General features: G+C 48.2%; 1 protein-coding gene and 1 long non-coding RNA gene across 2 annotated transcripts in view; one reads left to right on the top strand and one right to left on the bottom strand.

The window, feature by feature from the left end:
* Positions 1-1,670: 1,670 nt before the first annotated feature.
* Positions 1,671-7,306, bottom strand: LOC113973537. The gene is made up of 4 exons (XR_003536239.1): positions 7,216-7,306; positions 7,041-7,108; positions 6,026-6,164; positions 1,671-1,891 (listed from the first exon to the last, which is right to left on the bottom strand). It is a non-coding gene; the product is annotated as an uncharacterized LOC113973537 (long non-coding RNA).
* Positions 7,208-13,471, top strand: part of ZEB2 (zinc finger E-box binding homeobox 2) — a 114,753-nt gene continuing 108,489 nt past the window's right edge. Inside the window, exons 1-2 of the mRNA XM_027695780.1 lie at positions 7,208-7,377; positions 10,032-10,181. Coding sequence (XP_027551581.1) covers positions 10,109-10,181 — 73 coding nt within the window. The 5' untranslated portion in view covers positions 7,208-7,377; positions 10,032-10,108. The remainder of the gene's footprint in view (positions 7,378-10,031; positions 10,182-13,471) is intronic.

Genomic DNA, 13,471 nt, shown 5'->3' on the forward strand with positions numbered 1-13,471 from the left:
CACTGCCACCAGCCTGATGGCCACAATGATGGCAGGTTTGGTCACTGGGCTCAGAGCTCAGCCCTCCATGTGACAAGTATTGCTCAAGTTTACCACTCCTGCTGTTACAAATTCAACCCTTCCAAGAATTAAAAAAAAAAAAAAAAAAAGAATAAAAAAAGGAATCTGTTATCACTGAGCATATGCAACTGCTAAACCTCCTATTCAATATAACTTCAGCCCGTTCTGAGAACTACTTTCACAGTTGCTTTATACAGTGTCTGTCTGTCAGATATTGCCCACAAGATTTCCACAGTCTATAGAATATACTTCCACCATAAAAATATATATATATATATAGGGCATATTTATTACTACCTGGTGTGGAAAAAATAGATATTAAAAGCTTTTATTTTCATTTTACGTTGTATATGTACTATGTACCTTGTATTAATGGCACCAAAAAAAATTAAACACGACCATGTATTTGTGCCTCCATTTTGATGTAATTTCTGTAATCTGCTACATCTAAATCATTCATCAATTTAAGGTATTTCTAGAGCAACTATCGCCCTAGTTCTTCAGTATGACATCAAGGAGCCAAGAGGCTATACACAGAATATTTAGACATCCTGTACATTTAAATGTGTCACTAAATAAAAATTCTCCAAAGCTTTAATTTCTTAATAAATCGAAATCAGATCTTGCATAAATGAAAGCAACTCCTTGGGTGCCAGGCAGGACAATATTGCTATAACAATTAACCTGTGATCAGGGGCAGTGGAGCAGAGGCTACTCCTTTAATTCTTTTATTTAATTTTTATACCTTTTGACTTCTGGTTTTGTCCAGCTGCCCCTTCCTCCTTTCTGTTCCCCCTGTGGCTGAGTTGTGCTCACACCAACCCAGCGCTGAGCGGGGTTGCATAACAAGCACCATCACTTGCACCTCTTTGCTGACCAACTTATAACTGATCTGCAGCTTCAGTTGTTCCTTTATTGCCACCAGCTCGGAGCAGGCGGGGCCTTGAGCTCTATGATTGAGGCACATTGAAATACAACCAGAAAATACTCACTGGGAGGACACTATAAGAAATTTATATTAAAAGTTCTTGATGTTTCAAACACCTCAAGTTGAAACAACCTTTGGTCTTCTCACTAAGTGTCATATAAACAAGACAGGAACACTGCGTGTCTGAGATATTCCTTTATGGTTTCCTAGCTTAACCCCACACGGTTTTAAGTAACATGTATGTACTACAGGAAACCTCACCACTGTGTTTAAGAAAATGAGGCCTAAATGTGCTCATATCCAGAAGATTCACCGTCTTATTAATGCATATATGTCATGCATAGATTATTAACAGCTTCATAACTAGATAGGAACTTGCATTTCAATAAACATACTTTTACAAGTGCAAAGAAAAAAAAAGTTTTGCATTAGGATGTTACTTCGTGTCTTTGTCCTGGGAGAATGCAACTAAAGAAACCACATTTAAAATCAGACATTAGATATGCAAATATGTGTTCAGATCAGAGATACGAAAATTATTCAAATGATTAATTATTCATCATAAAAATGTCAATTAATAATTCTGAAGCATAATAGGCATCTTTCTAATTCATCTTTATTTTTCAAGCCTAAATACTGTTGAATCTGTGTTCAATTGCATTCTAACAAGTTTTTAAAAATTCAACAAAGTAAACAACCAACTATAAACAAAAGTGAGCCGTGAATTTTAATCACTGCCAACTGAGCCAAGAAATGTGGCCGAACTTCAGCACTGATCCCTGAAGGGAAGGAAAAAGCATCTCCAGCTCACGGTGTGGGACAGCAGATGGAGGATGCTCACTGCTCACTGCTCTCTGCCCGGTGTGAGAAGAGGTTTGGGGTCCTGTGGATGCTGTTCTCCCACTGCAGACACACAGACAGACGTTGTGAACAGGAGCTGAGCAGCTCTAGGCTGTCAGAAGCAACTTTATAAACGACAAAATTAAGAAAAACGTATAAGGGAGATTCACTTTTAACGTGCAGGGACTCGCACAAGATTAAATATTACAGTGATCTGCTTGTTAGAAATGCCCAGGGATAGATAAATTAAAGCCAGACAATCTTTTCCCTTGCTTTTGGCTCATATCCTATCCCTACATGGGTTTTCCGCAGAGGAACTCGAAAACTTTGGGAATGTTGATTCAAAAGGTTTCTTCCCAAATACCTCATCAGCGGGTGGGGGGAGAGTCATTCCCTGACCCTTTCTTCCTCTCCTCTGTGCCCACACCTCCAAGTGGAAATGGGAAAAAATAGAGGCTTTGCTTTCTAAATCTTAGTTTATAGGGAGACCTGTATTGAGAAAAAGTATCCAGCAGCATCTTGGGGCCACATGGGGCCTTCCCTACTCACAAAAATTATTCCAGCCTGTCTTATCCTCTACCAACACAGGTGACTGCAGAAAATAATCCACCCTGGGGTTTTTTTCATTGGCTTGGGGTTGGTTTGGGTTTTCTTTTTTGCCAGCCTCCCAATTTCTTCTCGAGGCAAGGACAGCTTCAGCACCCCAGAGATTGAGTATGAGGAGCAGCCAGAACCCACAGGGAGCCCCTGTTCTTGCAGGAGCCGCTCCCTCGGCGGAGCAGGGCTGTGGGGAGGAAAGGATGCTCTCCCCAGGCTCCGTTGCAAGTGGGCACATCTCATCTGGGTCCCCTACAAGGGGATGTTTAATCCCTGATGCAGGAAGGGTTCCACACTTTGGGGAAAATATTAGAGGGTTATGGCGATGAAAGACCTGAAGGAAAAGCCTCAAAGCAGCTGAAGCTTATTTAGAGGTGCTAAACCACTGTCTTCACCAGCCTCTAAAATGTATTAGTCAAAACTTATCAGCCAGAACAGTTTTGCTGCTATTTCCTTGATTTTTCTCCTTCCACACGGGAAAGAAAACACAGTCCCCGTTACCATCCTGTGCCAGGGAAAAAGCAAACATATCTAAATAAATAAGGCCATGAATCATCCCCCCAGCCCATGCCACCAGGCCCCAAAAAGCCACCATGGCAGAAGGTCCCAGCAGAAGGCCCAAGTCCTCCAGGGTCTGTGCCCTAAAGCCCTCCTTGGTGGCTGGTCACCTCCCCTGCCAATCACACCTTGCTGCCTGGAGGTCTTGCGGGTCTCTCCCTGCACGGCCTCTTTTTCATGGCAGGGTTTGTCCCTGCAGCAGGATTTGCCCCTGGCCAGCCCTACAGATCCACACAGGGATGGGGACATAGGGTTATCTCCAAGGGGGTCATCATCATGATAGGTTTTGGTGGATGAAGGGAAACCCACTGAGAGGACAGGAGGCAAGACAGCTTCCCCCATGGCTTCACTCAGGCAGGTTTGAATCAGGGTCAGGCTGCTCCCATCTCAGCTCTCTTCATTTTCATGTAGGAAAACTTGAGGAAAAGAGGAAAAACCTGCACCCAGAGAACTGCCCTTAAAACCATCCCCAAGCCACAGCACTGGGAGCTGTACACAAGGAGGGAGCTGGAGTTTGTGAGGATATTTTGGCTCCTCTTGCTTTTAAACTGATGGGGTGGGGGGACTGGATTTGCAAAAGTTTTAAAATAGAGCAGGGAATAGGATCTGCACGGGGATGCTGATGGTGCAGGGGCTGGGAGCTGTGCTGCCAGCACCACCCCAATAAAGGCAGGATCTATAGGCTGTCATTATTTCCATCTCCTAAAGAAGCTGCACGCCCGTTATTAGTTCAGAGCAGGGCAGGAAATCATCGCCTGGATTAAGGTTAAATTCCATCTCAGAAGGGCTTAGCTGATTGCTAAATGTTTATGTCCGGTGTCCAAAAATTAAAAATAAAAAAAAAAACAAAACCAAACAACAACAAACACCCCCACATCCCACGTTAAAATAACATCTAATAAGGTTGGGTGCTATGTCACTCCTGTGAAGATCCAAACAGTTTATTGCTCCAATGCAAACCCTGCTGAGGCACTTCAGAGCTGGAGACACTGTGAGATTGAGGGCTGAAAGAACAGCCAGCAAAATTATGAATAGGGTTTATCTGACAATACCAACATGTTCCTTAAAGCCCTTGAGCATCATCACACGGTCTGAGGGTTTGTTTTTTAGTGTGGCTGCAGATATATATGTTTTAATGATACAACATCGATGGTACTCCTGCCTGTTGCGGGTTAGGCTGCAGCCTCTCATAATCTCCAGTTCATCCTCTCGTTTTCTAATCTGGAAATGTATGAACAATATGTAAGGAGTTTGTAATGGGATTAATTTATTTTGAGAACTTGTTGGTTGGGTTTTTGATTTTTTTTTTCCTTATCCTCCTAGAAAACGTGGGTGAGTGGAAATCGAGCGAGTCAGTAATTAGCATTCACTTTTTTCTTTTTCTTTCTTTTTATCATATGCATCTAAATTCAGTTTAGCTCTTTAAGGAATTGCCAGACTGCCCTTGATTTATAGGCAATGCCTTCTGGATCTGAGAGGATCTAATTCAAATTAATAATACTTGAATCTGATTTCAAGATATTTGCACCGTGCTATATATTTCATTAAGATATCATCACTTTGTGTGTGTGTGTGCATGTGTGTGTGTGTGCGTGTGTATGATATGTCTCTGTGTATACAGGTATATTTAGGCATGGAGAAGTCAGGCATGCTGCAGGAAAATCATGTTGGCATTTAGAGAACAGTGACAAGAAAACTTTTAGCAAAGCCAGGATGACTCATAGCAGGGGAAAAAAATAAGAAATATAAAGAAAAATAATAATAATTTAAAAAAATAGGGAAGCTTGTTACCACCTTTGCATAGTTGGGGATTTCAGCGGCAGCAAACCACCAGAGCCTGCCTCTCCCTCCCCACTCCTCCTGCAGCTCGGGGTTAGGAAGGGGGACACCCGGAGAGGGGGTTAGTGGCTATTTCCCGTCCCGGGGGGGGATTTGGATGCCCCTGCCCGGAGCCCCCCCTATGCGCTGCCTCCCCCGCATCTCGCAGGGGCACCCAGTCCCGTCTAACTCACAGATGACCAAAAAAATTCCCAAGCAAATCTCGGTGGCTCTGATGAGCTGCAAAGACACGCGGAGGGGGGGGCGAGGGGGGCGAGGGAGGGGGGTCCCCTTCCTTCCTTTGCGATGCTGAACCGTCAGGAAGGTGTTCCCTGAGCAGGACCATTTTGGAGCGCAATCCCTATCGCTATTGCTCGCCTTCCACTTCTTGCTTTAGGCACACGTTCAACGCACAGTTCAAGAGCAGTTTATCTAAGCTTAATGTAAGTAAAAGTGCAGTGTGGGATCAGTGTGCCATTTGTTTCGGTTTTCTTCGGGAGGGGGAGAAGAAAAAAGGAATAAAGTGCTGTAATAGGTTGAACTCTTGTCAGAGCAGGGAAACTGTTTCGCAGCTCTTTAACGCAGCCCTTCGGGCAGCCCCACGTTTACCTCGGGAAAGGACCGTACGAGCAGGCAAGACGCGAAGTTTCTCTTTGCACTGATATTATTTCGAGCTCTTTTAGAGGAAGGAACGGCTGTGGGTTGTGCTGGGAGCTGGGCATGAGCGGCTGGAGGCTCAGCCGGACCAGCCCCCTTTGCAGCTGAACGCCTTCGCTCAGCATCCCCAGCTCGGGCTGCCTTTACTTACTTCGATATTACTTCTCGATTACGTGCGGTGCAAACCAGCTTTTTGATTAACAAACCGGCAGAGCGTTGGTTAAGAACACTTAAACTTCAAAAAAAGAGAAAAAACTATCCCCCTGGGAAGTGGGCTCTGAATTGGTTAATAATGTGCAGTACTTGCTAAATTGCTGACTTCCAGATGTGGAAAATATCTTTCTTGTTTAGGACCTACGTAACCTGATTGGATTACGACAGAAGCGTCACATTGGAAGGCTTTTGAGTGATGATTTAATTAACCATACAGTAGAAAGCTGTATTTGCCAGGAAACCCCTTCCATATTTGCATAACCAATCCCTTCAGTGCAAAGGTGGAGTCTGGGCTTTTTTTTTTTTTCCTTCTTTTTTTTTTTTTAATATGTAATTTTATTTTAATTTTAATACTTGAAAAAGGTGAAAAACTTGTAACCTCTCTGAAGTTCAGTCCCACGCGTTACTTGTCCACGCTGTCTCTCCGCTCATTCAGCTACTTCCAAGGAAGAGCAGAGCCAGGAAAAGAGCCCATCTCACCCCTGATCCATATCTGTGAACAAAACAGATAGACTGTAAGATCTCAGCACGTTTGGTTGGTGGTTCTTTTTTTTTCCCCTTCAGATTTAGCTGACTATTCAAATAACCTGGATGAGTGCTGAAATGAAAGGGAGGGGGAAGAAGAAAAAAAAAAAAAAGCCCTAAAAGAAACGCGTTAAGGATAAAAATAAAACAGCACCAAAACAAGCCAGGGAGCTTATTTGCAGTGCCCGAACAGAGTTTAGTTTCTAGGCTTTATGTTAGGGTAAGTTTTCCCCGCCGCAAGATGCGAGAGCTCCGCGCGGGGCTGCGGAGCGGGACGGTGCGGGGCAGGATGCGGCCCCTCGCCGGCTCCGCGGGCGGGCGAGCGGGGGGGACCCCACCGGGGGAGAACCGCCAGGGATCCCGCCCCGGGATGGGAGAACCGGCAGGGATCCAGCCTGGGGGCAGGGGATCCGGCGGGATCCTGCTGGGGAGGGGGCGGGGGATTCCGCCTGGGGGAGGGAAAGGGATGCGGGGAGCGGGGGGGGACACACAGGCAGGGATGCGCCGCGCCGTGGGGGGGAGCAGGGATGCGCCCCAGGGGTGGCAGAGGATGCAGCCGGGGCCCGGGGGGGGGGGAAGGGCAGGGTCGCATCCGCGGGGCAGGGGGGCTGCAGACCCCGGAGGGGCTGGGATGCGGTGGCGGGGCGCGGTGAGTTTCCGCGGGGCGCGGAGCGGCGCGGAGCGCAGCGGCGGGGCGGGGGGCGGGCGCGGGGCGGGGGGCGGGCGGGAGGAGGTGGAATTGCATTTCTGCCGCTAAAGCGTTCGCGGAGACTTCAAGGTATAATCTATCCCAGATCCTTTCCCAGAGAGAAACTTGGCGATCACGTTTCCACATGATGCTCACGTTTGGTGCTCTCCAATTATCCCTCCCCACAAAGATAGGTGGCGTGTGTTGCAGGGTCTCTCCTCTCGCTCGTACAGAAAAGAAAAAGAAAAAAATGTCATTAGAAGAGGCGTAACACGTCAGTCCGTCCCCAGGTTTGTGTTTCCTGGAGTGGCAGAAAGAGATCAGTCCTAACCTGCCCAGCAGGAATAACGGTCCTTCCGACAACTCTTTGCAAGGCTTTTTACAATTTCTCCAGGAGCTGCATCTCCCTTCACCTTTTCTCCTCCACTTCGCGGCTTCTTCATGCTTTTTCTTGTCACCATTTCTGGCCAAAACTACAAACAAGACTTCGCAGGTAGGTTCGGAATTTAATTCCATTTTCTCCCTTTTTTTTTTCCCCTCCTCTTCTCTTTTTACTCAGACCACCTCACGCACCAGCAGGCTTATTTCATTTCGAGAGTATTTTAATTTTGCTGGCTTGTTTATACTTGGGGCGAAAAATCTCTTTTTTTTTTTCTTTATTTTTTAATTTTTTTTTAACCGAAACCTGAAGTCACTCCAGCACCGCTCCGGGAAGGGGTGAGCAGTTTCGGGGCGCTCGGGGCTGTGCCACCACCACCCCTGCTCCCCTTACCTGTCAGCCAGGTACGGGAGATGCCTTTTACAACGTAGCACCAAAAGTTTTAGTGTTAGGAAAGGACTTCGTCCTCCTGCAAAAAAAAACCAAAAAAAAAACCAACCAACAAAAAACTCAAACATCCCCCCACCCACCTCCTGCTCTTTTTATTTCAGGTTTTACATCTGAGCTCTGAAAGTTTGCAGGTACCTGTTAATGCTTTGCATGCCCTGAGCATGCAGAGCCAGCCCGGCCGGGCACCGCTGGAGCCCCAGCCCCGGGCAGGGCTCCCCGGCAAAGGATGTGTTTCCCCAAACAGAAAGTTTTGCTGTTTTGTCTATTTAGTTGGTTTCATTTCTTTATTTTATTTTGTGAAGCTGGGTGAAGCAACACCTTAGCTTCTGGGAGCCTAAAGCAAGAAGTGAAAGTACTGACTGGAACTTAAAAGTCGTTTACCAAAAAGCAAAAAAAAAAAAAAAAAAAGAAAAAAATTTTAAAAAATTATAATGTATATTTTTAAAAGCTTGCCGGTCCTCTAGAAAGAAAAGTGTTCTCGAAATTTGCAGGTTTAAAATTATTGACAACTTTTTGCGGGAGGCAGGAGAGCAAGGAAGGGAGTGAAATGCATTTAAAAGAATTCACCATTGGTCGTTTTGCATTAAAACGCCTATTGCCGAGGCAGGCTGAGGGTCCGGGCTCGCCTCGGTGCCTGTCCTCCCTCCCCGCTACATCTCCTGGTAGATGTGCCGCGGTGATGCCACCATTGCCCAGTCCAGTCTCGGGAATAACTGGCAAATACTAAAGTTTCTAGCACATTTCTCAACCTCTTCCTTCCTCTGCCACATATATGCACATCCATAGAGCCACCAATTCCCTCTGTCCAAGCAGAATCCCAAGCAGGAGAGTGTGAGTAAACATGTTGACCCCACACACACTCTCTCAATCTTCCCATCCTCTTACCTGCTTGGAGATTTATTATTTCTTATTTTTAGCCAAGCAGGTTTATAACAGTAAACGTCTGAGGGAAGAGTTCAGGCAGAATAAAACACCCAACAGCAACACACTTCAGTGCTCAGTCCTGGTGTGAAGCTCCAGCAAAGTAAAAAGACACAAGGGAGGGGAAAGAGGAAAAGGAAAAAAATATCTCACTCTGCTTAAAAAAATATATTAAAATTGTTGAGTCAGGTAATAATTTTTGAGGTTTTATGTAAAACTCCCAGTGCAGGAGAAGACAATAGATGCGAAGGCGAGGGGGGATCCTGCTCAGGAGAGCAAGGGTTAATTGCCCTTGTTTTACAGTTTGCATCTGTTACATCTTTTATAGCCCCCTGTTTAAACTAATCCTCAAGTCAAAGCATCTTTAAAGCTACAGCATCTTCTTCGAGATGAACTGAGTTTCAGGAGCGTTCTTGCAGCAAACCAAACGCTCCTGCCTCCCTCTCCCTTTGACAGATAGAGCCTCCTGCCCAGCCCGGGCACACAGGCACACACAGTAGGTCTAAAAGTTTACAAGTTGTGTTTTTTTTCTTAAAAAATAAAAATAATCAACAAAAAACCAAAACCCAACTGCAAGGCTGAAAACTCTGACAGCGGTAGTTTTGATTTCTGTTTCTTTTCTGGGAAGGAAAAAAATTGACACTCTGAAGCTTTGTTTAACTAAGGGACAGGGGAAACCCTGAATATTGTCAAACTGACTAAAAAGGTGACAGAGGTTTATAATTACACTCCTCGTTGTTAGGGGGAGGGGGAGGTCTCCGTGCTGAGCTTTACCCCAAAAGGACAGGGGAGAGCCATGTTTCCCTCTCCTCTTATCACTTTGCTGGAGTGCACTTTGGGGGAAAAAAAATAAAGGCAGGAGAAGGGCAGGATTTCGCATGAAAAGAAGTTCTAGTGTCAAATTAAAGTACTTTTAGGAGGAAATGGTCCGCCTAGCATTGAGTCAAACAGCCTACTGTAAAAGCTGTGCATTCCCTCATACGGTCATGAGTTATGACTCATTTGAGATGTAATTCTTGTCTCTCTCTCTCTCTCTCTGATCTGCTTTGCTGGTGCAACACACACACACACACACACACACACAGGGAGGGAGACACGCACACGCGCTCACACACACACACACACGCAGAGACACACACACACACAGAGAGAGAGAGAGAGAGGGAGCAGAAATAAATAAATAAATAAATATATAAATAAATAAAGAAGAAATCTGCCCTGCTGGGGAGAGAGGGGGAGCCCGCTCCGACCGCGTCCCACCTCCCCCGGCACGGCCAGGCTCGCCGTGTGCGTGGATGGGTTCTTTTTCGGGTGCAAACTGGGGTCCCCGTTGGCGCCCTGCGTTTAAATGGGACATCCCGATGCCCACATTGTCGCTGTGTTTGGTCGTTACATAGAGCCTGCGTGCTGCTGCTGCTGCTGCTGAATCAGGGAGTCGAGCCCATGCGAACTGCCATCTGATCCACTCTTATCAATGAAGCAGCAGATCATGGCGGATGGCCCCAGGTGTAAGAGGCGAAAACAAGCCAACCCCCGGAGGAAAAACGGTAAGACGCCCCCCCGGGAAAACTTTTCCGGCCGGCTCCGCCGCGGCCCGGGGAATGGAGGGGGGGGGCGGTGTGGAGGAAAGCCGGCGGCAGGACGGGGAGCGGGACGGCGCGGGGGGGACGGCGCCCGGCAGCCCGGGGCTGGCCGCCCCCCGGCTCCCTGCGCCGCGTCCCGGGGGCTGCGCGGCCGCGGAGCGCTGGAAGGGGGCAGCGGAGGGGCGCGGGGGGGGGAGCGGCGCTGCCGCCGGACCCGCCAACGCCGCCGCGCCCCAAAGTTTGTTGCGCGGGCGCGGAGCGGAGCGGGAGCTGCCCCGGAGCCCCCGGAGCTCCCGGTGCCCCGGAGCGCAGGCGGGGGCGGCCCCGGCGCTGTCTCGCCCGGCGCTGTCAGAGCCCGGGCCGGGCCGGGGCGCGGAGCGGAGCGGAGCGGAGCGGAGGGAGCGGAGCGGGGCGGTGGGAGGCGCGGAGCGGCGCGGAGCGAGCGGGGCGGGCGGCCCTGGGAAAAAACCCGGCAGCGTGAGAACCCCGAGGCGGACTGGCACCGAGTTAGCGACTCTCTCTCTCTTTCTCTCTCTCTTTTCTTTCTTGTCTTTTCTTTTTTTTTTTTTTTTCATTGTTAGGGACTCGAAAATGAAACTTCCTCCTCCCTGATAATTAATAATACTAATGAGCTCGGTGCCCGATTGTCCGCCGCTGCCCTCTCCCCCGGTCCCCGCCGGCCGCGCAGGGCCGGGGCGCAGTGGGACGCGGTGTTCTGGGCTGATTTCACATTTGGCAGCTTTCACTGGTGTGATGGGTCTCTCTTTCTCCGTCTCTCCCCGTCCCTCCCTTAGTTTCTTCCTTTCTCCCCCGGCTGATAGCCGCTCCCCCGCCGCCAGCCTCCCCCTCCCCGCCCGCAGCCCCTCGCATGGCCATCCCGGCCCCACTTCCAACAACTTTCCTCTCGAGGAGCCAGAGGAAGGAAGATATTTGTGTGAACCTGAACCCATGCGCTTATAGCTCAGCTACTTCATTTAAGTGGAGAGGTGGAGGGGGGCTGAAGGAGGAGGGGGACACACACACAACAACAACAACAACAAAAAACACAAAGACAAGAGAATGTTGATTAGAAACAAATGATCCTGCCCCCCCTTCTTCTCCCTCTCTAGGTTGTGAGTGTGAGTGTGTGTGTGTGTGTGTGTGTGCGCGTGTGTGTCTTTTTCTTGTTGTGGTGGAGGCGTCGAGCCATATGGGGGAGTGATAGAGGAATTTTAGTCAGAAACTGTTCGTTATGTTACACTGGCTTTTCCCTTTGTGTTGTCTTTGATCTATTTGCTTGGCTTAGTATTACAAAAAAAAAAAGGCACCAAAAACCTAAAATAATATATTCCGAGCAGCTTCCCAAGGATCCGTTCCTTGTTATCTTTTTTTAAAGTCTCTCCCCCTCCACCACCACCCTTTACTCTTGTGTCTGTCATTATTTAAGGTGGTCCTCACAGAGGAGACCTCCCCTTCCCCTCATCTCTGGGTAATTTAGTAGACATTAAAATTACACGTAATGTTTCCCTCTCCTCTCTTGTGTTTCCTCTGTTCTTTTTATTAAATGTTGGTTATTGATTTTCTAAAATCAATGTCTGTTGTGGGGCTTTTTTCCCCTTACAAGTATCTAAAGCACGTTGCTGATCAACTGGATAACAAAAGCTTTGTGTCAAGTAGCCTTTTTTCTTATGTTAAACAGTCATTTTTGAGAGAAAAAGAGAATGAGATTTAAAGCAACGCATCCAGAAGTGCTCTTTTGCAGTAAAGAATATTCTGAGTGTTTGAGGGGGTTTTATTCTTCTTCCTCAGCCTCCTTGCTTTTCCATGCAAGATTATTAGTTTAGCGTGTTAAACCCATCACATGCTCTGTGATGAGGGATGCGTCTACGTGTTTAATATTTTCTCAACATGATTTGAGTCCTAAAAAAAAACCCCACCACCATCCCTCCCAAAAAAATAAAGAGCCGGATGCCTTTGTTTGCCCAGGACACCAGGACCGCAGCCTGGTAGTGCAGCCAAGTCTTTGGGAGCACGCATGGACTGGGGTGGCACAAATTCTGGTTACTCTCCTGAAAAAGTGTGTTTTCAGGGAGCTGCACTAACTTGGGAAGCCACCACACTTGGGAGACGAAAGTTTAATTGCGATTTTTAAGGTAACCACTTAAAGATCCTGCAAACTTCAACTGTGTGCGCTGGTTACGCGAAGGTCTAAGTTCTCCCTTCAGTGTCTTGCTCTGGCCAAGACAGGGGGAGGAAGCGGGAGGGGGGGGGAAATAATTCTCGACTTTCTGTCTGTCCCCTCTTCCCTCTTTGTGCTCCCTAATTTGTTTCTTTCATTCATTTCTGAGTGAGAAATGCCCTGGTTCTGAGGAGCAGGTAGACGAGCGAGGGTGGATTTGGTTAGGGCTTCTTTTTTTTTTTTTTTCATTTTCTCTTTCTCGACAAGCACGTATCCAATGCTTTTCCCGTTGGGAATTGCCCAGGATTTATCTAGACTGAGTGGATTTTTCTTCTTTCCTGGATTCGTGGAAAAGATGTTACTTCTGAGCTTGTGTCTTTGCTGATAACACCAGAAACGGTGATGCTTATCGAACTCGGAGAGAAAATCCTTAGAAACGCAGCAGAACCAAAATAAAATTTAAAAGCCACGAAAAAAATATAAAAATGGATGGTCGTGGAGGAAGCGAGAGGAGTGCGAGTGAATCCCAGACACATTACAGACGGGGACAAAACAGAATAATCCAACTAATGCCTCAGTGGGCTCCACGCCTGTGTGCGTGTCTCTGCGTGTGTGCGGGGATGGGCAAGGCTCGGGATGAGATACCGGGGCTGGATAAAATTACACCGGAGCTAAATAGGGTAGAAAGGAAGAAGGCTCGGGATTTTCCAAGATAACGGGGTTGATGAGAGCTGCTGGAGTGGAGGAGAGGTGTGCGGGGGGGGTGGGTTGAGAGAGGCGATGTGGAAATCAATGAGGGGTGAGCCCCCCCGGGGAGGAGGGGCAGGAGGGAGGATGGGAAGGAGAGGACCCCGAAAGCGGCGGGGGGCGGGCGGGGGGGGGAAGGCGGGAGGTGCGGGAGCGGCAGCCCAGGAATGCGGCGGAGCTCCGGGAAGTTCAGTCAGATGATTCCCAGCGCCTGACTCACTTCGCGGCACTTTCACTCGGGAGAGAAGTGGCGGCAGAGGAGGAGGAGGAGGAGGAGGAAGAGGAGGAGGAGGAGAGGGCAGCGAGCCCCCTTTCCGCACGGGCGCCCCGCGGAGGCGGGGGCTGCGCC

Source organism: Neopelma chrysocephalum, unplaced genomic scaffold (genome assembly GCF_003984885.1).
Source record: "Neopelma chrysocephalum unplaced genomic scaffold, ASM398488v2 Primary Assembly neopelma1_103b, whole genome shotgun sequence".
NCBI lineage: Eukaryota > Metazoa > Chordata > Aves > Passeriformes > Pipridae > Neopelma > Neopelma chrysocephalum.